Source organism: Kryptolebias marmoratus, linkage group LG17 (assembly GCF_001649575.2).
Source record: "Kryptolebias marmoratus isolate JLee-2015 linkage group LG17, ASM164957v2, whole genome shotgun sequence".
In the NCBI taxonomy this organism is placed as follows: Eukaryota; Metazoa; Chordata; class Actinopteri; order Cyprinodontiformes; family Rivulidae; genus Kryptolebias; species Kryptolebias marmoratus.
Window position 1 is genome coordinate 19,444,867 of NC_051446.1, and position 25,310 is coordinate 19,470,176.

General features: G+C 40.8%; 2 protein-coding genes across 2 annotated transcripts in view; both read right to left on the reverse strand.

Annotated features, from left to right (window-relative positions):
* LOC108249129 (SPARC (osteonectin), cwcv and kazal like domains proteoglycan 2) overlaps nt 1-5,785 on the reverse strand; it is a 49,524-nt gene extending 43,739 nt beyond the window's left edge. Inside the window, exon 1 of the mRNA XM_017438310.2 lies at nt 5,565-5,785. Coding sequence (XP_017293799.1) covers nt 5,565-5,732 — 168 coding nt within the window. The 5' untranslated portion in view covers nt 5,733-5,785. The remainder of the gene's footprint in view (nt 1-5,564) is intronic.
* Nucleotides 5,786-19,791: 14,006 nt separating this feature from the next.
* ascc1 (activating signal cointegrator 1 complex subunit 1) lies at nt 19,792-25,213 on the reverse strand. Its single transcript, XM_017433441.3, has 9 exons — nt 24,938-25,213; nt 24,731-24,833; nt 24,538-24,635; nt 24,273-24,451; nt 24,030-24,163; nt 22,990-23,109; nt 22,773-22,897; nt 21,074-21,147; nt 19,792-20,022 (listed from the first exon to the last, which is right to left on the reverse strand). The coding sequence occupies exons 1-9, from the start codon at nt 25,050-25,052 to the stop codon at nt 19,906-19,908; spliced, it is 1,065 nt and encodes a 354-aa protein (XP_017288930.1). The 5' UTR covers nt 25,053-25,213; the 3' UTR covers nt 19,792-19,905.
* Between the last annotated feature and the right edge of the window lie 97 nt (nt 25,214-25,310).

A 25,310-nucleotide genomic window follows, 5' to 3' on the forward strand; every position in this document is an offset into this window, starting at 1 on the left:
CATATACAACTATCCAAACTTACACACAAAGATGCTTACACGAGTTACAAATACATTTTTACACACGCACAAATATTTTTACACACGCACAAATCCTTTTACACACACACAAATATTTTTACACACACACAAATCCTTTTACACATGCACAAATATTTTTACACACGCACAAATCCTTTTACACATGCACAAATATTTTTACACACGCACAAATCCTTTTACACACGCACAGGTATTTTGGATCTATTTTGTCTCCATATTATTGCACTGAATGAGACTGCAACAAGCTGTTGGTACCGAACGCTACAAACCAACCCTCTTTTGCCACAGGAACAAAAAAGATTGATCTATAAATCCTTCTTCGCAGTTAATAAACACTTAATGTGATTTATGTGTGCAAATGAGATAAACATGATTTATGTTGCAAACTGTCTGGTTTTTTTTTTAAATAACGTCACACAGCAAGGAAGCATGTTCATATGTGTGTGTGTGCTGCTTCTGACAGACTGTTGTTCATGCCTACAGGTGATGATTTCTTCTTAATAATTATTAGCCTGCAGTGTTTCACTGTCAGCGCTGCATAACAGCTAAGACTGATTGGATCTTAGGAGAAGTTAGCATCAAGAAAAGGTGTCAAGTAAAATCAGTTAGGCAGTGCCACATGTAATGGAAACCTGAAAAAAAACAATTGAAAACTGCTTTACCGCATCGTATCAGACAGTGTAATGGAAAAAGCACAACAAGTGTCACATAAGTTCAGCAAATAACGTACGAGAATATACAGCAATACCACTCAGCCAGCAGCACAGTGAAGGACACAGACAAAGTCCTGGAGAAGTATAGATTAGGGTTGGGTTATAAAAAAACAATATCAAATACTCAAAACATTTTCTGAAACAGAATTCATTTGACACTAAAACAAACCAAGAAGGAAAGAAGAAAGACCACCAAAGTCACGAGGCATGAAGGGATCAATAAGAACAATAACAGAGAGGCCAAAGGGGAGTTTGAAGGAGCTGCAAAGCTCCACAGCAGACACTGAAATGTCTACTCATTTGACCACTATCACAATCCACACCACGAAATGTGTTTTTTTGGGGGTGGGGGGCAAGCCTCCATTTCTTCCAGAACAGAATAGTGTGTTTGTATTTCAACAAAAAGGTATTGAAGACTCCTTAAATCATGTCAGATAACTAAACTGAACATTTTGTCCATGAAAAGAGGTGCAGCAAAAATTCATTATTCCACAAAAACCACCCCCACAGTAAAGCATGGTGGTGGCCACATAATGCTATGGGGATGTTTTTATCCCTAAAACGATACAGATTACCCACACACAAAAGAATAGCTTCCTTGTTTTAGTCCTGACTTTAGTGTAAATGTGGAGACGGTTCACCCTTTCAAAAATGGCAGTGACTACAATTATTGTCTTAAAATTATCAAATAAAAAAGGTAAAGGTGGTTTCAAGCATGACAAAAAATATTCAAAAACACTCAGCAGGTGATTGGACAAACCACTGAACGCACTGGAACGGCCAACAACAGTGCAGTCTGTGCTAACAAGGCGAGAATTTGTGCCGCCATCTTGTTAGGTGCTGTGTAGCGTCTTTAGTTACCGTCAGCATAGCAGAAGACCATAAACTCTAATTGCTATAATTATCAGACCCTGAACTTTACACATGGTAAAATGTTCTTTATGTTCGGGGGTCATCACTGTCTCTAAACTAGACTGCTGTTATCATTTTATCACGATGAAGGTAGCTCACTAAGTTGGATTTTGCAGACACTAACACCTTCCTGTTCCCCGTTTTCACAATATGCATGACAAATGATTATTTAAATAAAATAAGGCTAATTTATGTGTTTGGTTTTACCGATAACACAGCACGCACAAGGCATTGATAATGTGTGGCTTCGACATACAAACAATATACAGAATCAGCACCTAGCAAGATGGCAGCCACAATTATCGTCCAGTCCATCTGTTAAAAAATAGATCAAGTTCTTACATGCATCTGCACTTAAAAACAATATTTTTACTGAGGAAACTAAATGGTCTAATTCAATCAACATTGGTCAAAAAGCCAGATGTTAAAGTTTGCCAACATATATATGCTGTTAGATTATTTAAATTCAGATGGACTGAAAATGAATTTCCAAACCAACTTTATAATAAAATAAAATAACATAAAGGAGACGAGTCTGCTCAGAACAATTTAGAGGCGACATGCTGCCAAAAGCCGTCCAGAGTGGTCTCATCCCGCTTCTGTCAGTAAAACACTCATTCAAACAGACAGGTGAGGCACGCTGCTCCAAACACCGGGGAGGAGGATATGTAAATCTGTGTGAAGGCACACATTTGCGATTCAATTACAAATTCTCTCGGGGTCCGGCTTGGAACATCACCTGCGCAACACCAAAGATGGTAAAAGGCGACGGAGCTCCTCTCTGGCCGACACTGATAAGACTCTCCGTCTGGGCTGATATTTCCCAGGAACGAGATCAGACGACTGGATCTGAGCCTAAAGGTCTCAAGCATCCGGAATTTTGCGGTTAGTCTTTTGTCACACAAGTTCTCCTTACATAAGATCGTCCTAATGAGCTGTGTGCGTACCTTGAGAAACTCGGATCTGAGGTGCTTTAATTTCTCCCAGGGGACATTTGGGCGTTTGTATCTGGCTGAAACACAGCTCCTCACAAGATCGCATTTAAAAATAGACACAAGTGAGAACAGAAAAATCAGGTGCACATTCAACGTAGTCCCCTACAGTCAGAAAAAGAACTCATTAGTGTGCCCTTGAGCTAAAATTTGCTGTGGTAGTAGCTGTGAGTCATCCTCAACACATCCTTCAAGCACCAATACCTCACATGAGATCTTTATTTTAAAACTTTGTCATGTAAGACAGCGGGCGATATGCATTCCTTGAAAGAATGCAGGTTCGTTTTTGAATAGTCTCATTCTGAGCTCTCAGCCGTTTCCTGTTGAACAAACTAATTTATCTCCCTGTGCGACCATAATTATTCCCTGCTCCAGCTCTTTCTGTAATATCTCAAAATATCTAAGGTTGTTAAGGTTTATGGTCCAAATTATTGCGAAGAACTGCAAAGAATGTATGGATTTCTCACTGTCACTGTCTGAAACCCCGATTCTGAAAAAGATGTTATGTAAAACGCAAACAAAAACAAATCAAATGTTTAAAGAAAATCTACTTTTTTGATCTTGATGTCAACACATCTCCAAGTGTGTTAAGGCAGGGGCAACAAAAGCCTGTTCAAGTAAGTGGTGTGAAAAATAAACAGCTGGAGGAACATTTTGCAACCAATTAAGTTAATTGGCAACAGGTCAGTAAGCGGACCGGGGATAAAAAGAGCATTTGAGAGAAGCTGAATCTCTCAGAAGTAAAAATGGGCTGCAAAAACCTGCATCTAAAAACAGTGAAACAATTTCAAAATAATATTCCTCAATAGAAAACTGGGAAGACTTTGAATACCCCATCATCTAGAGTTCCTAATATCATCAAATGTTTTCAAGAATTTAGAGAAATCTCTGAGCTCAAAGACCAAGGCTGAAAGCCAGTATTGGATGCCTGTGATCTTCAGGCCCTCAGAGGCCACAGCAATAAAAAACAGACCTGATTTTGTTATAAACGTTACTAAATCTCTCTGATGGTATGGGGGTGCATTAGTGCCTATGGCATGGGCAGCTTACACATCTGGAAAGCAAACATCAATGCAGAAATGTATATACAGGTTTTAGAACAAAATATGCATCCATCCAAGTCTTTTTCATATTTTTATATATTTCAGCCAGACTGTGCTAAACCACTACTGGAGCCATAACAACAGCATGGCTTCATAGTAGAATAGTTCTGATCTGCCTGCAGTTCAGACCAACTGAAAACATTTGGTGCATCATGAAACGAAAAATCCGGCAAACACCCAAGACTGTTGGACAGCTAAAATCCTACATCAGACAAGAATGGGACAACATTCCCCTCCAAAACCTCCAGCAGCTGCTCTCCTCAGTTCATAGATCTTCACAGACTGTTATAAGAAGAGGGGAGGCTTCAGTCGTAAACGTGGATCTGTCTCCATTTTTCTAAGATCTGTTGCTGCCATAAAATTCAAAATGGTTCAATCTTTTAGTTTAAACATACACTATATTGCCAAAAGTATTCATTCTTCTCCCTTCACACGCATATGAACTTGAGTGACATGCCATTCTTAATCCGTAGGGTTTCACTGGATAAAGCTACAACAGATTCAGCACTTCTGGGAAGGCTTTCCGCAAGGTTTAGGACTGTTTATGGGAATTTTTGACCATTCTTTAATTGTGAGGTCAGACACTGATGTTGGACGAGAAGGCCTAATTCATCCCAAAGGTGTTCTACCAGTTTGAGGTCAGGACTCTGCAGGCCAGTCAAGCTCTTCCACTGAAGCATTAAGAGTTCCTTTCACTGGAACAAAGCAGCCGAGCTCCACTCCTGAAAAACAGCCCCACGCCATAATCCTCCCTCCATTAAACTTTGAACTTGGCACAGTGCAGTCAGACAAGTACCGTTCTCCTGCCAACCGCCAAACCCAGACTCGTCCATCCGATTGGCAGACGGAGAAGCGTGATCCATCCCTCCCGAGGACACGTCTCCGCTGCTCTAGAGTCCAGTGGCGGCGTGTTTTACACCACTGCATCCGACACTTTGCATTGCACTCAGCTGTTCTTGAACTAATCTGAAGGCCACATCACGTTTCTGTAGCTGGTGACTCTGCAGAACGTTGGCGACCTCTGTCCACTGTGCTCCTCAGCATCCACTGAACCCATTCTACGATTTTTTTGTGACCTACCACATCATGGCCAAGTTGGCGTCATTCCCAATTGATTCCATTATGATATAATCCCACTTACAGCTGATGGGGAAATATTTAGCAATGAGGAAATTTCACGATTGGACTTACCGCACAGGTGGCATCCTATCACGGCACCACGCTGGAATCCACTGAGCTCCTGAGAGCGATCCATTCTATCACAGATGTTTGTAGAAGCAGTCTGCATGCCTAAGTGCTTGATTTTATACACCTGTGGCCATGGAAGGGATTGGAACACCTGCATTCACTCAGTGATTTGGATGGGTGAGTGAATACTTTTGGCAACATAGTGTATATTACTATATTCTATTGTGAATAAAACACGGCTTTATGATATTTGCAAATCACTGCTTTCTGTTTTTATTTACATTTTACACCAAGTCACAACTTTTTCAGAATTGGGCATGAATGGTATGCTGCTTATCAGCCATATTGAAGGTAATCAGCCCATGACAAGTAGACGGTAAATGAAAAAGGCGCACAAGAGAGAAAAGAAAACAGAATATTTTATCCACGACTTGCAGAGGCACGCAAACAAAAGCGCACACTTATCCGCACCTTTATCAACAGATTCAAAGATTTCCACCTTTTTTTAAAAAAGTATTTCTGTTGCACAAACTGGTGAAATGGCTTTTCTGTGCACTTTGGGGGCGACAGTGTACTGTGCGCATCTGAAGCGGCGGCGGTGCGGAGCTACTCACGTCTCTGAAGCGGTTCCAGTGTTTGGTTTTCCGGCTGTACTGGGAGATGGTGGACAGCCACTGCTCGTCTTCCATGAAATTCCCGGCTTTCCCGGCCACTTTCCCGCTGTTCACGTCCACCTGGAGCGAGGCGCCCACCAGCAGACACAGGCAAGCCGCGATCCTCATGATGCCGCCTGGGCAGGTCGGTGTCGGGATGGGTCCTCCGGCTGCTGCCTCCACGGAGAGAATGGAAATGAGAGGAGGAGGAGGAGGAGGAGGAGGAAGAGGAGGAGGAGGAGGAGGAGGAGAGGAGGAGACAGGGAGGGAGGGAGCTGAAGGAGGGACCACATCCTGAACTCATCATTTGTTTTTTCTGTTTTATCGCCCGCCACCAAAGGCGATCGTGCTTCCCGTGTGTGCCGTGTTAGCAAAATATCTCACGAACCAGCGAACGGATTTTAATGAAACTCTTCGAAAACAATCACTGGATGTGCATCTACAGCTGACTGACTTGTAGAGTCAACCCCGATCAAGATGGCCGCCACACCCAAGCACCATTAGCAAACAGAAAAAAGGCTATAACTCGGTCAGTTTTTAACATCTGGGGTGGTAGTAGCTCAGAGTCTTCCCCAACACACACAATGAGCACTAAATGATCTGTTGACATCTGTTTTCAAAACTTTGCCTTTAACTACTGGAGTCAACTGTGTCTGTTAGCAAAATATCTTATAAACCACTGGGCGGATTTTAATGAAACTCACAGAAAGTAATCCTTGGATGCACATTTACCGCTCATTCACTTTGGGAGTCGACGAGATTCAAGATGGCTGCCACAGCTAATTGACACTAGCCAAAACAAAGGTGGCTTTAACACAGCCAGTTTGAGGACTATAGAGCTAAAATGTGATGTGGCCTCAGCTGAGAATAATTTACAACACACACTCCAAGCACTAACAAATCCTGTAATATCTTGCAATATTGTTAAAAAGGTTTGACCAAAACGGCTACGACTTTGTCTCTTCTGAGCACTGGATGATCTTAGTCCAAATCTTTGGCATGAAAGTTGGCGGGTGATATGCATTGCTTCAAGGAATGCTAAGCCTTTAATATTGTCATTTCAGTGGCTTATTAGTATTTTTTCCATTTAAACCACACACCCACAGAGCAACAAACAAAGCTTTCCAGTCCTTCTGCAAATGAATGATAAAGTAGAACATCTGCTTTTTGATGATTAGTCAGATTTTATTTCAAAATGTTTCAGGTTACTAAATATTAATGTCTGTAAAGCTGGACTGATCTCCACGTCCGCGGGGAGAAATAAGTGAGGGAAATTGCTGCAGTTGACTTCAGACCATGAAGGAGTGATGCCCAAACCGGTCCGCTGGAAGGGGGCAGACTCCCAGGAGGCCTTCAGGCAAATGAGGTTCAATTTAGCTTCAAATGAGCTCAATTTCATTCCTAATTTGTTCATTAGAGGCTCAGAGGGGAGAAAGTTAGAGCAACCCTTCAGAGGTGTCAAAATAACCCTTATCATTATTTCTGTTCTAACTATACAGACCAGCAGCGCTTTAATAGTCACTTTGGTAATATTTGTGGTCATTGTTGTCTATCCAGCTATTTAGGTGTTGAGAAATTAACTTTTTATTGGACCTGTTAGATTCTTTACGCCATTTTAGTTTGAAGAAGCAACACTTATTGTTTATTACAGAAACAGTAAAGACCTTTTGAAGCGAGTCTCTGTGGAGTGGTGATGAACAATTAAAATCTTACCTGTTGCAGATAGTTCTTTGAACATGCTCAGTATGGAGAAATAGTTTAACTCTGACCGGTCACACAAGCTAAAGGATTGTCACAAAGCAACTCCAGTCCCAATAATTTCATAGTGATTTGTAAAAAAATGCTATTTTTTATTTTATTTTATTTAACAGGACATAGTTATTCTGGCAGAAATATAAAATTGTCTTAAAGTGCCCCAGACTGCACAGAAAATGCTAGCTAGCTGTAGTTTTGAATACACAAACTTTACTAACAACGCTATTAAAAATAGCATGACAATGCAGTCTGAACATGACAGCTGTTTTATCTTTTGTAACACTTGTGGTGAAAATATGCCATAAGCAGCCATTTTTAAATGTAAGGTGACATTCGGAGATTATCTAAGGACCCAAACTTGATGTTTCTTGACCCACAATGGGGTCCCAACCCTAACTTTGGGAACCACTATTCTAGGCCATGTGAATCCTTCAGTTGACCACATCGTACCCACCTCGACCCACTTTGTATCCATCTTGAGAGCCAACACCAAACTTATGATTTAATCTGCAATTCTGCAATTACAATCCTAATGTAATTCTAAATGTCTACCTTCATTGATTTATTCTGTAAATTAGAAAAAGAAGACTGTTTTTTTTGTTTGTTTTTTTTACTTTAAATCACTCATTAGGCTTTCATTAGAGTTGTGGCATTAATTTATGTACCAGTAATAAGGAAGGATAACAGTGCCAAACATGTGAGGATATGTATTAAATCTTTGCTTTTTGAGCTGAATTTATGAGCCACAGAGATTTGCTGCACCTGCACCTCATTTCTAAGTGCTCTTCCTGCCGCCTCCCTAAACTCTGCGTGCCCTCTTGCATTCTCTCCCTCCGCTTTGTGTTTCATCCCCATGAAGACGAACCTAATCCAGCCTCTTGCTCAGATTCATTTCAGTTTAAGGTCACAAATATTGGCCAAGGTTGAGTAGCCAGAGGCAGGATCACATTCCTGCAATGCTGCTTAGCTGGCAGAAGTAACCGTGACACCGTGGCATCAAAATCGTTGATGTGGCAGTTGTCTGCTCTTTTTTTTTTTAATTTTTATCGGCGTGCAGAGCTCCTGAAATGAGAAGCAAGGGCATGAAGAGTAATCTCAGCTCTGTACAGGAGAATTAAAAGAGGGTGGGCAGGAAAAGTTAATCAGGAAGTTTCATTTGGCAGGACAAGATCGGGATAAATGTGATGCAAAAAGATAAACACGCGGCTAAACTGGGTCACTTCGCCCGTAATGATTTTTCTCTCCGTCTCTCTTTGTGGGTTTGAATGTTTCTGCGGAGCCTCGCTCTCTGGACCTCGGCAAAACAATCCTGCTGAGAAAATCTTACATGAACAGGAACGGCAAAAGCAAATAGCAGGCCTGTTTATGAGAGCCTGTTCCACCACTTTAAATAGCATGTTTTAAGGATAAGACTCAGAGGACCTTTTTTTAAAAAATATTACTCAGGGCTCTTGTGAGCTTGCCTGTTTTGTTCCCTCAGGATCTAAAGTGGTACCACAGTAAGGAGGAGTATTTTTACTTTGCTTTTAAGACTAAATTCCCCTAAATGCTATAACCAGATTAACGATTTCAGCTGTGACCTCTTCTTTTTTTAAAAAAAGGGGCATGAAACTCTCACTTAAGATTACATTTTTGAGCTCAGAAAGCAGATGTGATTTAGTCGCCGTGATGGTGAAAAACCTCCCGATTCCAGGTTTTCACTGCGGTGGAGCTCATCTCCAACTATTTTGCGTTCCGCTGCAGGAAACTGCGTTTCCCCACCAATAATCAGCCGATTGCTTGTTTTGCAGAACCGCCGCCACAAGCTCCCCAAAAACGATTAGCAAACAATCGCCAGTTTTCTGTCGGGGGATTTATTGCTTGACTAATGTCCTCAGCTGTGCTTGCAGTAATTGTCGAGTGGATCAGTTTAAAAGCAAAACAAGAAATGTTAAAGTCGCCAAGCTACGAACAAGGAAAACACACCGATAACTCTCACTAAAATGCAGACGGAGCAGAAACAAAAATCTGAATGAAAAGCAAAAACTGCAGTGATTAAAGACCTAGCATTTCTTAAGGAATGCCTATCACCCGCTGCCTTTCATGCCAGAGTTTTGGTCCAGGATCGTTTTTAGTTGAGAACATTTAGCTGTTTTGGTGAAACCTTGAAAAATACCTTTATGCGCAATCATGTAATGCTCTAATATCTAACATGACCTGTTAAGAGTGTTGTAAACGTACCTAATACAGTCTCTGTTATCAGAATATCTCTCAAAGAACTGGATGGATTTCAATGCAGCTTACATTTATAAGTGATTAACTTTTAGAGATAACCAAAATCAAGATGGCCGCCACAGCTGATCGGCCTTAGCCAACACAAAAATGACTATAACCCAGTCACTGTTAGAGATATTGAGCTGATACTTGGTCAGGTAGCGGCTGACAGTCATTCACAACACATACTTGAAGCGCTAACAAATCACGCAGGACACGGCAAGAGATCACTTGTCGTTTTAAAGGTTCGAGGAAAACGACTACGGCACCGTCATTTCCTAGCAGAAGGCGATCTTAGCCTAAAACTCTGAGCTGATGTGCTTCCCTTCAAGGAATGCTAGGCCTTTCATTAAAAGCAGCTTTGTAATATATGATAATAACCTTGCTAAGTTGCATCAGTCACATCCACTTTCCTCTCTAATTAAACCCACGACGGTCTAATTTTTTTCAATATTTAGTCGTAGGAGCTACAGCCTTTCTGTGGGACTGAATTTCCCCAGTTCAAATCCTTTAATGCTGTCCAATGATACGACACAGACTCACTAATTCAATCCGGCAAGAGTTTGTTTATTTACATCAAAACATAATGTGCAGCTTCTTAAGAGAGCAGCTTGTGTAACGTCTTTAGGTGCTTTATGAAGTCCTTAAAAGCAAAGGGTTGCCTGTTTCCCATCCAGGTCTCTCTTGCAAATGTTGATAAATCTTATCTGTGCTTCAGGAATTTACTGAAAAGGAGGCAGAAAATGGGAAAAAGGCTCATCTTAATACCATCAGACAAGGCCTTATCTGTAGATATTTGCCGTGTACGAAATGTAACCACGTCTCTTTTTCTTTACAAGCAACTCAAAGGAGTCGAGATTAGCCCCGTTGCTTATCGTGACATCACATTTTCTTACGTTTTTATATAAAGTTCACATTTAAAGATGAACGAAGCACATTTAATATGCAGCAAAGAGATGCTTCAGACATCTAAGTATACTGTTCAGCAGTTATTAGGGGTGGGAACCGGAGTACCCGGCGAAAAACCCCACGAATCAGGCGGAAATCTGAATCAGTGGTTTCAAATATTACATTTTTTCTTGAACTTTTATACTCAGGAAAGAGAGAAGTGGACTTCTACCTGCAGAAGATGGTGATCCATCCATATCCATCTATCCACATCTATAAATCCATCAATCCACATCCATCCATCCATCTATCCATCCATTTCAATCAATCAATCAAATTTTATTTGTATAGCACATTTCAGCAGCAAGGCATTTCAAGGTGCTTTACATAATTAAAAAAACAAAATAAAAACGGCATGTGACATTGAATAAACAGTAAGAAAGAGAAAAACATCGAAGACATCAAAAAACCGCACTCTAACCCTAATTTAGCCATAAGCAACTCTAAACAGTTGCTTATGGCTCAATTCACATCCATCCATCCATCCATCCATCCATCCATCCATCCATAAATCCATCCATAAATCCATCCATAAATCCACATCCATCCATCTGCTGCAGCTAAACTATTAAGGCCACCAGACAGGCCACCACATTAAGGCAAACGAAAAGTCCTACACAAATCCCCACTACCAAAGTCACAGTATCCGACACTTTGACGAACTGCTCGAAGCGCTTTTTGATGGCGCTGTTCAGGGACTGGGAGATGGCGTCCCCGACGGCTCTGTCTCGTGACAGGACCACGCCTTCCAGCTGCTCGCGGCTGTGCGTCTTCCGGACCTCCTTCACCGCCTTCTTCCGGACGGCCGACTTGGCAAAGGTCAGGCTGTAGTTCCGAGGCACGGCGAGGTCGCGGCTCGCTTTGGCGACCAGCTCCCGGACAAAGGCGGCCGCCCCGGGCTCTGAACCCAGGAGGTCGGCGCAGCGGAGGGCGCCGCACCTGCTCAGCAAGCGGAGCGTCAGCGTGGCCGTGAACACGTGCAGCGGGTCCTTGGCGGCCGCGGCTTGTATGGCCTGAAGGGAGGCAGATTCGGGAGTTTTCGTTTCTGTCATCATGACTCGGTTCGGGCAGGTCGTTTGGACTTCAGGTATCCAGTACTCGGGTCTCCGGCGTCTGTATCCGTATACAGTAGAGTTTCTCACTAAATGATCTGACTTTAGAACTGGCTTTTGAAGACTGGGGCCTTTGATACGTCATCGTGACGTCACACTGGTGTTTAGCCTATTTGATAAATTGATTCTATTTATTTGTGAATAAATAAATAAAATAAAAAGTTCGGCATGTATCCGTATACTAAATCAGTGTTTTATTGTTTGTTGCCTCAGGACAACATTCTGGTTACACACTCAAAACTGCTGATTAAAAACAACGCGATTTGTAACCCAGTGCAGGTCAAATGTGGACAAGTTTTAAGCCCCACCCCCTCCATGTAAACCAAAGGGCCATTCCTGTTGGTAGCATTAAAAAAACACACCAAGGGTCATTTTATTCAGATGTTGACTCTTGTTGAGTCACATAACCTTTCCTATGCTGCTGTAGGTTCAAATGCTCAATATTCTAACACCTTTAGTTGTAATTAGTTAGTTCATGCTCAAAAGAGAGGCCATGGAATGCCATCATTGTGTGCGGGAAAGTGGGCGGGGCTTAAAGTCCCACTTTGTATTATAATGTCTGTGATCAGGGTTGGGTGATCGGTTTTACCCCAAAATTGAGTTAAAATTGGATTATTTGTCAAATTAGAGCTACTAATAGGTTGAGTTTAAATAAACAACCTAAAATCTGGGTTATTAGATTATTACAATTGCTTGTGCTTACTTGCTATTAGCATCGGCTAGCTAACACCAACTGCTTTTTAGAAACCCAAACATCCTCTTACAAGTTGTTTGTGCCATCTTATGTTTCCTTATTACACCCCTAAAGCAGGCATCCAGTCAGGTCCTATTTAGTCAACTTCTGGCTTAAAATGGTAGACTGTGAAAAATGACACAGCTCATCTCTGATCCAACCCCTGGGTCAAATCAACCCAACCTATGACCCAACAGCTTTAACCAGGCAATTGAATTATCAAAATAACTTTAGTGTGTAGACCGCTTTTGTTGGACCACCTCCATCATAGCAGGAGCTTTGCTAGTTTGCTGCTCTGGAGCATACAGGGGTGTGTCAATGCCAAGGTGGGAAGACAACAGCAAGAGAAGCAATTGTTGACATTTTATACATATTTACACAAGTTCGTGTGTAATTATATCATGAAAAAATCAAAACATAAAACCAGGATAATGCCATGTTTCCTCTTCTATATGTTGAAGCAGTACATCCTATTAAAAGGTACTCAAACATTGTGAAGTACACGTGAAGAAAATCTGTTGTAGCCCAAAAGCAAGTTCCCAGATCAGAAATCCCATCAGATGTTACTCTGAAAGCAGACGAGTTCATAAAGCACACATGGAGGCATTTAATAAGTCATCTCAAATGACTTAGAACTGTAAGTGAAGCTGCTAGAAATGTGTATAGATCTGGTTCAATGGGATCCGAACTGGGTCACACAGCTATTAAGACTGCAAAGTTAGTCGAGAGCAGTGTGACGGCAGTTTGCCACCGCTGGGCGAGTGCTGGAGCTGCTGTTCGGCTCCGCAGGCAGCCATAGCGAGAGGTGGGAGAGAGTACAGCTGCTTCGGCAATTAAATACCCACAAAACAAAGCAGGACCAAGATGGCGAACATTTGGATAACGTAACCTCTGCAGCTTCAGGGGAGGATGTTCCTCCTCATCTGCATCATCAGTGACAAATACAAATCAGTTTCACTACACAACTACAAAAAACTACAACTTTTATGATTCTCAGAGATTTATTTTTATAAAGAACAGGAAATTTAATACTTTACAGTGAATTCTGATTGAGGTTGAAGTTGTTACAAGATGGCAGTAATTTCCTTTTGTCCTGGCCCCACTGGAACTAGCCATCAGCTCTTCAGTCTAGTCAGAATTACTCTATTTCTCCAAACGGAGGTCATTCAGTGACCCATCTACAGGTCATTGAACAGGTAAGATATCAACTGCTCATAAGAACTCCACTTTGAAATCGCCTTAGGAACAAAGAAACTCTGTGAAGCCTTTTCAGGTTTTCTAAAGTAGTTTCTTCACATTCTTCTCTGTAATGACCATGATGAAGTCTGACAGTACAAAATGTGGTTCTGATGCCTCTTACAGACTTGGTGATCATGAAAAACTGCCAGCACCATCAGTTGTGGAGAACAAACATACAGCAGATGGGTAACATCCACTTATAGTGAGAATAAATTTACATCAGCTGCTGATTTCAGGGGAATAACTGCATGAAAAATGCTTTTAAAGAAATCCGTTTTTTTTTATTTTTTACTGAGAACCACAAACCTGAGAACACTATCAAATCATTTTGCCAGGGTGGTGAAAAGGAAAATACATCTAACTGGGGGGGAAAAGAAGAAAAAAAAAACTATGATTCTCAAGAGCATTACCTCTTTTTCACAGTAACTCCTGAACTTACCTTTTTTATAGCTTTCCTGCGGGAAATGAGAACACCCCGCAGTCTGAAACTGTTCATCCCGACAACACCGGCGCTAAGGAGCAGGCTGTTCTCTGCAAGATCAGTTCTTACAACCAAATGTGAATTCCCACCCTTAGTCTGCCTCCGTCAGCAGTGATTGATGGTAAGTGTTGTACAGGGCATTTTTCCCTGCAACATAAACTATAAGACATTTAAAAAAAAAAAAAAAAGAAGTTCTGATTAAGAGTTTACAGATGTGAAGCTAAGCTTCTGCAAACTGAAGATGTCAAAAAGTCTTAGAATATCCACATTTTCTGCTGTTTTTCAACGTTTTATAGAACAAAAACGTGATCTAAACACAAAAGAGTTGTTTTGAGCTCCTCTCCTGTGAGGTAAAGCAAACACCGAGCGCCGTCTCACTGTTTGAGCCCTAAACGGCACGGCCCGCTCTCGTCTGTGCAGATATCTGCGGCGGCAAACAGATGTGGACGGCTGCAGGCCGCCTCCGCACTCAGCACTCTGACTGATAAGCAGCCGCTGCAGGGATCACCTGCCTTCTTGCTGGAAACGCAGATTAGATATTTGGAATACTCCAGCCTGGACGGTCCACCGCAGCTGCCATGTCCGTCCGTGACGACGTAATCTGTGTGAAATTCAAATAGTGGCGACAGAAAACTGCACAGCTACATTCAACATAGGAAAGCTATAAAAAAAGGGGAAGAGCTGTTGCATTTTATTGTACCCAATTTGGAATATTTTTAAATCGAAATCATTAAACGACGCTTATCAAATTCTCATGTTATATATCTTTGATCTACCACAGAACTTGGGACAACTACACACCAGATAGGAGGAAAACAACAAGGCAAATTGCTGAAGTTGTGGTCTCTTATTGGCAAAAGACCCCCCACATTTTTAAATATTGTCAATAAAAGTCACATCAATCAGCCATAGCATTATGACCACCCATGTTCCTGACCCATCAAGACATGGACTGCTCCTGATCTGTGAAGGTCTGCTGTAATATCTGGTCTCAAGCCATGATCAATGTCAGATTTGCTAAAGAGCATGGTGAAGCCTTTTCGCATTGAAATAGTTTGTCGTTGAGTATTGAACCATTTTTGGCCGCATGGCGTGGTGAATTACCCTTTAAAAAGCTTCAGTAAAAAGCTTCCAGGATGGTGTGTGCTTGATTAGTAGACAAAAAAAAAAACCCTCCATGTTAATGGCTGGACCCAAAACTTTCCAGCAGAATGTTGTTCAGAACATCATGCTGCTCTTGTCAGCTCGTCCTCCACCCGAAGCCCATCTTGACGCCATGTTTTCTGCAGGTAAAAAGGTCATTCATCCACAAGATATTAAAGAAACAAGGTTTATCAGATCAGGGAATTTACTTCCATTGCTTCTTGGTTCAGTTTCAGTGAATATGTGCCTATTTAAAGTGTTTTAGGCTGTGAACACGAGCCAGCGCTGGCTTGGTCTTTATTTATGCCGCTCCAGAATCATGTGATGTACCGTGAGTTCTGATACCTTTCTACCAAAACCAGCACGAGTTCTTTAAACAGCCTGAGAAACCTTAGCGCTTCTGCTGGGTCGGCGTTCACTCATTTGATCCACCCACGATCCCTTTTTGTATTTCTTTGGGAGATCGGGACAACTTCAGACCAGGACTTGGAGAGGCTTTGATCCAGCTGTCTGAGCCATGAAACGAGTTCACTTGATTTTTATTCATCAAATTTACTTCTGGTCAGGCTGCTCATTGGAACGGATGGTTAGCACTGATGTCTCGCTGCAAGAAGGTCACAAGTTTGACTCCCGGCATGTTCTCCCTGTGCACGCATGGATTTCCTCCCACAGAAGCAAAAACATGCATGTTAGGTTCATTAGGTTCTCTGAATTGTCACTATGAGTGAGTGGAAATGGTTGTCTGTCTCGTGCGTCTTTATGTGACCCTGTGATGGGCTGGTGAACTGTACAGGACACACGTCAGCTCCCTGTGACCCCGAACAGAACAGGAGCGAGCGGATAAAAAAAAGATGGACGGATGAATGTGTTTGGTTATGCTGTTTACTTTTGTCAAACCTCAGTGGTTCTTACTGGTGGTTAATGCCTTTCAAACATAAAAAAGAGCTAAGTTTTAAACTCCACATTGAAAAATTGCACAGCATGATTCTGAATATCAAAAACCCAAAATCCCTAAAAAAGAGGCTACTGTTGATAAATTAAGCTTATCTCCAACAGTGTTTGACTATAATGGGGTACTTTGAAAATTGGCATGAAATTAATATGAAAATTTTGTGACGCTACCAATCCAGATCTAATTTCTCATGCGTCATGGGCTCATCTGAGTGACTGTTGTAGCTTTTGCATTTAAAGAAGCTAAAAAAAAAAAGCAAAATGACGCTTTCTTTTATCAATTGGTTTGGATTGCAAAGACATATTTTCAGTGGGTGTAGCACAGCTCCCCGCTAACACACACACACACACATCCTACATGACTCATCAGTGCATGCAGACCAGCGTTTACACACACAGACACACAAATAAACGGCTTAACATTTTAATAAAAACTCCAGCTTCCGCGTCTCATTAAATCTTCAGAAAAACCGTAATCACCGAGAATGGACCCCGAGATTCCACTTATTAGGCTGACAGAAAGCCGTGTTCGCTTGTCTTGAGATCTTAAAGTCCTCGTTGGAGGTTCACACTGCGGGAAGCACACATGCATGACTAATTGGGGTGAGAGATGTGTCAGGGACAGAAACGACGTCTTTTGGGCCACACAAACAACCATCGATGACAACATGATTCTATCGGGCTCGTGGATGAGTCAAAACATTACGACTACACACAGTGAGGCGATAAACACTGACAAAATCAGGTTTGATCCCAATTATTTCTTTTTGTTGGTTTAAAAACAACAACTACATGCATATTAGACAAGGGTGGTCATGACGTTTTAACCTTACTGTATAAATCTGTAAATTACACAAAACAAGAAAAAAGGGACCTAAAAATGAAAACTGCAGTGAATCATATGTACAATTTTATACTGTGTGGAGCTAAAACAATCATTTAGGTATCATCTCCACTGAAAACATCAGCCTTTTTCTAGTTTTAGCTAAAACTGGCTGCTTTTACTTAACATTTAGTCATTTTTAGTTTGCCTTTTGTAACATTTAGCTTCTAGCTACAATTTTGCTACTTTTAGCTAGTGTCTTGCTCCTTCTAGCTTTTAGCTAGTGTTTGTCCTTTTATTTTTATTTTTAAAGCTTTAACAACTCAATTTTGGCTTCTTCAGCAAATTTCACCAGAATTTTCACAGAAAAATGCAGTTTGTTTACAGCGGCGTACGAATAAAGATTATTGTGGTAAACATTCGTTACAGACGCGATCTGCAGCTGTAGCTGCAAACACTCAGATTGGAACCACTGGAAAAATTTTTTACGTTTCTCAGACCTTTATAGAAAAACCTACAATGATGAAATTTAAAGGTTTCTTTAGGCACGGTTTGTTTCGAGGCCTTGAAGAAGCATCTTTTCACCATAAATCTTGGTTACAATGAAGCTCTGTCTTTCACATATAAAAGGTTCGATGTGAGGTAAAACAAAAAGATGTTTATGAACATTATATCTGCCTGAAGTCCGTCCAAATGATTACATCTCAGAACTTTTATGTTTAGATGATACATGTTACTCTTATTTTTATTTACTGTCAGCAGCTTTTATGACCATAAATATCTGTGCAGCAAATAAAACAGAAGATGATTTTTTATAAATGTAAAGCCCGAACATGTAACACCGAAGTGGTCTGACTTAAACTAAAAATGTCTTCCGTCTATTTGTCTATGCACGGCATATGAGCCTTCATATGTCTTCAGTGCAGTCATTACTGAGGACATCTGTGCGGCACATCTTTAATCATGTCCCTGCCAAAAGAGACAAGAATACACACTCTTAATGAATTTAATTAAACTGCAAATCATCTGTCTTTCTGCACTTTTTTTTATCCCCCTGGTGTGCAAATGTGAGCAACAGTATTTACCCTGAACTAAAATAAATAAATAAATTTAAAATATTTTAAAAAAAATTATAATAATTTATTACCACAGGAGTGAGTTTACTGTATGTGAGACGTGCGATTCTGAAGCACTAACAAGCACCCAGTCTGGAGAGCGAGCGTGCATAATTAGTCTGCTTTTGTTACGTCTGAATAAATGCATTTTATGCCAAGACAATGCTGCCGAGCGGCCATGCGTGGAAAACCCAGCAGGCGTCGACAACATTTGCATGTTCCTATATAATCATGTCCGTGGACTGAGGGTGATCAGGCCACTGCTGAGATGGGAGGGTGGACAGCACAGGATGGCGTGGCGAACAAACAGAAAGGGCCCTCAGTCTTCAACGGTGCAACTTTTGGCCGCCTGGTGATCGTGCTCCTGCATGCTAAACAGAGAGCGACACCAGCTGAACGTCAACAACAACAAAAAAAAAAAAAACAGGAAAACGGTAAGAGCAAGTGGCTCAGCTTTGTGTTTGGCATCTCTATTCACCGGCACAATCGACAGATGGAAGTGGGAGCACCGTCGTGTGGAAAGGGCACTAAAAAAAAAAAAAAAAAGTTGGAATAAAAAAAAAATAAAATAAAAAAAACCCAGGCGGTAATAAATCATATCAGCGATGCAGTAAGAGATTCATGAGGCAGTGAGGTGAAAGGAGACGTGAAATAAAAGGGCTGTGATGACGTTCAGTGATGTGAGGATTACAAGCCTTTCAACAACAGTTTCCACTATCTGGACCGCGATGTTTGTCTTTTCTGAAATCCTAAAATGCTACAAAATCTCGTGGTAAAGATTTTATTTCCTCTGCATGGAAGCAGTCAGGTGATGCAAGAACACATCAATTATTAAAACTTCTGTATGAGCAGCCTGAGCACGTCTGAGATTTCAGTTAAGGGACCAACTTACAGAAAGAAAGGTGCTCGCCTTTTGCCTAAGGAGGCGGGCGATAATGTTTTTGCCCGCCTTTGAGTGCGTGCGTACGTTTAAGTCTGTCTGTTTGCAAAACATCTCAAAAACCACTGATTGAGCTGTACTGAAACACATCATTAGATGTGCATCTACAACTGATTCAGTTTTGGAGTCAACATTATTCAAGATGGCTGCCCCAGCCAACTGATCTTACACAAAAAAAAAGGCTACAATTCAGTCAGTTTAAGAGATATTGATATAAAATTGTATGTGGTAGTAATGGAGATATTTAAAGGAAGATATAATTAGATGCTTGGTAAAAATAAAAAATATTTGTCCTCACTGACAAGTAAATCTAAATGCTTCAACGTTTCAATATTTTGTTTTGAAACCTCCAGCAGTAGAAGAGGTATACCATAATAAATCAAATAAATAGTATACTCTAGATGAGGTGCAACTTATTATATATTTGATGCATCAAAAGCACAAAAACATTAATTTTAAGCAATTCAACAAGAAAGTCTTTCATAAACAACAACAAATCTTCAAGATCAGGAGAAAAATATTCACGAGGACAGCTTTCAGCATAGATTCAAGCTTTTTATTTGTTTTCTTCTGTTTGCCTGTTCCAATAAAATGCTTTTAGATTAACATTTAATTCAGATTCCCTTCAAGAAAAAGCTGCTGTCTGTAGAATGAACAAGTAGTTCATCAAACTATGCTGCCACCTACTGGACAAAAGCCTGTATGCAGACTGTTGCTATGTTTTGCTACAGAAGAAACTTTTTTTTCTGTTTTCTGTTTTTTTTTTTTTAAATTTGTGCACCTCAGAATAAGCTCAGCTCCTCCGAGGGTCAGGAGAAGCGTAGGCTTCCAGCAGATGTGTAGTATCCAGTGCAGTCTGTCGAATACCTCTGAGACAGGTGGACGGCGTTCAGCTCCAACTCGCCAAAACAAAACGAATCGAATTTCTGTCAAGAAGAAGAAAAATACATGTTTAAGCTTCCAAACTATTTTCTTTTCATTGTCTTCAAAGCATGCTTCCTTAAACGAACATATTCTGGTGGGATCTCAAAGAGTCGACACTGTGTTAAAATGTCAAAAATGTTATATTTTAATTATCTCAAAAAGCAGAGTAGCACGTTTGTGTTTTCAGGCTAAAAGCCAACAACAGTTCAGACTAAACATGACATCTTTGTTGTGCAAAAAATAGATTTTCTGTGAACTTCACAGCTTTTTATCTCTGCTACATTTTATCACTCACAGAAACTGCAACTTCATTTTACAGCTCTACAAATCAGTCCTACAGACAAAATGATTGTATTTGAGAAACAGTTGGGTTTTTTTTAGCACTTTAGCATATAACATTCACAGATGTTTACATATTCACACCATCCTGGCCTTTTGGGACACTTGAGCCCAAAAGGATTTCCTTAAATAATAAAACGTCAGATATGAAAAAGGTTGTAATCAACCAGAACAAATCAGAATCTCCCTTCTGAGACGGTCAGACCTGAAATAAAGTCTTAATTACGGACATTAGAGATTTTAATTCTGACTGCCTTGACCTTTAAGGGGATCAAGTGGTTTCAGTTATTTCACACTGCAACTAATCTGGGTACATAATTATTAAATCCCAGCCTGAAATTAGAGCACCTTTTACAATATGTGATAGAAATGAATCAACCTCAGTGAGCTGATCCAGCTAAAAAAAAAAAAAAAAAAAAAAAAAAAAAAGATTTTTACCATCCATTAATAGGAGATAGCTCATGAATCTACAGATGTAGTGGAAATGTCAAACTCTGCTGAAAATCCATTTATTGCTCTGAGCAGAATGGGGTTACTGCTGCATGCGCCTATATATCAAGACTTTGTTCATTTCAGTATGTATTTTAGACAAAAACATACCTAAGATTTCCTTATTGCATGTAAAGGATGTATTAAAGATCCATTATTAGAGCATAAACTTAAAAAGTTATATTTTAGAGAACAGTGAGTAAAGCTGTGGATGTGACAGCGAACCTTCAAAATGCTTCTGGCATCAAAAGCCTCTCTTTCACTCGAGGTTTGTCTTCCTGCTCCGCCCGAATCTTCAGCTGGAAAAACACCAGAGACACAGGCTGAACGATGGAACACGGGGGAGAAAAACAGAGCGATAAGGTATCTGAGAAAAAAAACCCATAAACATGTTTACTTGCAGCTCCAGTTTTACTGCAACACCACCACCGCGAGGCTCAAGGTTACTTGGTTTGTAAAACGGATCTTGTGAAAGAGGGAATAATTAGAAGGAGAAAAACACTGAGACTTGTCCGTGCGGTAAACATGGTCAGCAGTGGAGGGGGTGGGTGTGTGTGTGTGTGGGGGGGGCACACATCGGTTGTTCAGTGTTGTCGGTCGGTGCAAATTTGAGAACTGCTGCTGGACTGGATCCATGTCCGAACTGAATGAAATCATTGTCAGGGTGCTTGGAAAACACACTGCTGGGTGCACGTACACAGCTCGGAGGACAAACAGAGAAGCCCCTCCCCGAGTCCTCTCCACACAAATTAGTCGCCGTAATTGTGTGCTGTCACCGCAGCTCCAGTCCGAGCCAAAAAAGATAATAAGGGAACATTGGAAAGCATGTTCGGGCCTAACAATTACCAGAATCGTTTATGTCCACAGTGTGATAGGTGCCTCAAAACAAAATGTTTTATCATAGTAATAATTTACAGAAGGGAGTGTGAATGCTGAGCTGACAGCTTTGCTGAAAAAATAAATAAATAAACTGAAACTGAGTTGTTACACTTAAAACAACCAGACCAAAAAGCTGAAAATTAAACAAACAGTAGCCAAAATTGGCAAAACGGTAGCCCTAAAGCTTAAAATGGGTAAAAACAGTGGCTAAAAGCTAAGTAGATTTCAAAGAGCACAAAGTTTATCAATGCTCTGGAGTTTTTCCATTCACCTTGATTAGGTAAACATTTTGTAAACAGTTAATGATTTCAAAAAGTACAAAAGTTACAAAAACCAAAACTCACAGCAGTAATGTCCTGAACGAGCTAACCCTTTTGATATATGAATGGAGAAAAAAAACTTAAAGTGTGCAGAAGTGGTTACAGTCCTAAAACGTGCAGAAGAACCTAAACACAGGAAAACAGATGCTGAAAAAAAGTGGAGCAAATGGGTTAGTAAGTTAAACAGAGGTGCTTTTTATTTAGTAAACCAATCATTTAAATTCTTCTGAATGGAGATCAGAATTTAAGAATGTATCTAAGAGTCTGAGAAGTTAACTCTGCCTCCAAACTGATGGGATTTCATAGAGAAAAAAGAAAAAGTCCACAAAAGCTCCACCCCAGAAATCACAAATCCAAACTCAAGTCAACTTTGTGTATAAAGCTTTTGAAGCTTAAAGAAAACCAAGAGACACTTTTAAAAACCCAAAGCAAAGAAATGAAACACTGTAAATGCTGAAGCCCCAGTGTGACACATCAGAACACCCCTGGATAATCTTCATCTATGCTCTGACGTGTACGAGCTATTTTATTGACAAGCCAGTGATCACATCATTGCTCATCTGTGTTTCTGTTACTAGTAAAACTCAAGTTAAGACAGGTTAACGGTACAAAGTGTTACAGAAAAGCTTGGATCAGGGTGCTCAGTGGCATTCAGTTAGTGGAAACCAGCACGGGACCAAAAGAAGCTTGAGGCTGTCATGTGTGTGTGTATTCAGCGCATTTACCAGAGAAGTCCTTTCTGAAGAGAGTGTTCATCACAGTGCCGTGCAGCTTGACTCTGTCCCACTCTCTGACCATCAGCCCTGCAGAGACAAAATGCTCCACCAGCCGATCTGCAATCAACTGCAACCTGCAGGACGGGAACAGTCAGATAAAACAGTCACACACAGACCCAGACAACTCTGAATTCCTAATGCGTCGATGTTTCTCTGGATTACTGACTTGTCAGATCCGTCTTTTACGTTGACTTTGGCATACAGGACGTCCACCATGGCCGGATCGTCGTTCATGTACTCAATACCCGTCACCTCCAAAGGCAGAGGCTGTCCTTCAGTGATGTCCCTGATGAAAACAAAGCAGATCGCCATGGCGTAACACTGAAACCTCTGCTTTTCCCTCCCCGTGCAACAGAAATATTACAGTCAACTATCAAGTCACAGCTTCTTTTACCAGGGAGTTTAACAACAGAACACCTTTCAGCAATATTCTAAATATTTAAAAACTGCACATACAGGTAGTAGATGGATATTTTACAACTTTCTCAGCAGTGGACTCACAACAAGTAGGTCATGATTTAATTTGTCAGCTTGTTTTAGAGCCTTTTTTGTTGTTTTTTTAGGTGTCTGTTCTTGGCAAAATGACAAAAAAGACAATCAAATAAGCTGCAGCTAGGTCAAGTACAGCCCAACTATAAAGTGTGATTTTCTTCTAATAAGAATAACTTGAATGAGTTTAACCTACTTTTTTAAAAACTGTATAATAAGAACAAACAAGGTAGCAGATGAGGATGAAAATGTTGGCCGTTGCCGTCACATCCCTTCATTAAACCAGTGATGACTCAGTTTCTAGGACAGGCATTTGTTAGTACTGAAGAAGCAAAAATCAGGTCACAGCACCACAGACTAATTAGTTACAAAACACAAGTTACAAAAACGGCACAAAGTCTTTGAGTCTGCCTTGTGATATCTGGCACCAAGATGTTAATAGAAGAACCTGTACGCAGTGCCAGGTTCAGCTTATCCTTGAACAGCTTGTTCCACTTTAAACTACTTTTAGCAAAAAGCCTGAATCATTTGGCAAATGTATCTTTTTGTTTCAAATCTGTACACCAGATCATTCTTGTTTCTAAGTTTTAAAGACTGTGAGAGTAGAATGATACTTCTTTATTATTTTTATATCTAGAATAAAAATGATTGCATTTGAAAATGTGGTGGTTAAAAGCTTAGTAGGGTGAAAGAACAGAAAACCTCTTAAACCCCTACCTGATGAAACTTTGACATTGTTGGAGGTGTTCACATGCTTTTCTCACTTCTGTGTCATTTAATAGAGCCAGGGTGCCAATAGTCAAATGAAGCTTTGCGGGGTTCTGAAAGATGCTTCCCTCCACTCCATGGTCCTGCACATCACGTAGCGACAATTTGTGAACACACGATTTATAGGCAATGACAGCCGAGTGCTGACTTTCAACCGCCGCCCCTCATCGCTTACGCATTTCTCAGGCGTACCTGCGAACACTGCTGCAGCACCTCATCTTTAAATCTCAGGAATCCTTCTTGAACTTTGGGGTCGTTCAGCGGGAATGACAGGAAGTGGCTGAAAGGCTGTTTCTTCCGAAAACTCTCCACGAGGAGCTCAACTCGAGTTATCGCCGAAGAAACTGCGGCTTTGTGAGAGCCTGTGATAACTATTAGAAGGCGAAAGAGAAACGTGGAGCAAGTGTTTTAATCTTGTATCCGTTTCAGAGTTACCAGATTTGCTCGTAATCCTCACCAATCTGTCCTTCCACTCCTTGTTTTGGGATGATGATAGATGTTTTTGTGTCAGATTCCAGACGTCTACGTGTTTCTCCTTTTTTCCCAATGATGTATCTGTTCCACAACAAAAGAAATAATGCACACATGTACACACAAAACTTGTTAGCCTTGTAAGTTTATGACCAAACAAGCAATACATATTTACTTACTTGTAAAGAACACTTGGGACGTCAATGGCACAGCGGTATCCCTTATCTGTCTGTTCAATAAAGTGGCTATCACAGGTTTCATCTTCTGCAACATCTTCACTCTCTTGAAACATAAATACTGTATTAGTTTCTTTTTTCCAACTTTGACAGCTGTGGTTTCATACCTTTGTGCATGTCAGGCATTAATACAGACAAAGCTGAACTTACCTGGTGGTCCCATGTACGAAAAATCATCTTCCTCCTCGTAATGTTCCTCCTTAACGATATTTTTTCGATATATTCTCCCATTTATGTTGATAAGAGGCGGGCGAAGAACATCCATACTGCTAACCAGTAAGCGTTAGCTGAACCTATGCTAATATAACAACATAAAATGCTAAGAATCTAATGAAACAAATATGTTAAATTACTTTAAATTTGCTTAACAACTTGTTCAGCTAGCTAGCCACTAAAACAGTGCTGGTTAGTTGACGTTAGCTGCATTACGACACTTTGGGTCATTTTGTGGTAACGCTTTAGCAGATCTATAAAACATATGCGCGAACACCTCCACCCCGCGGAAATCACCGCGTGCCATCCC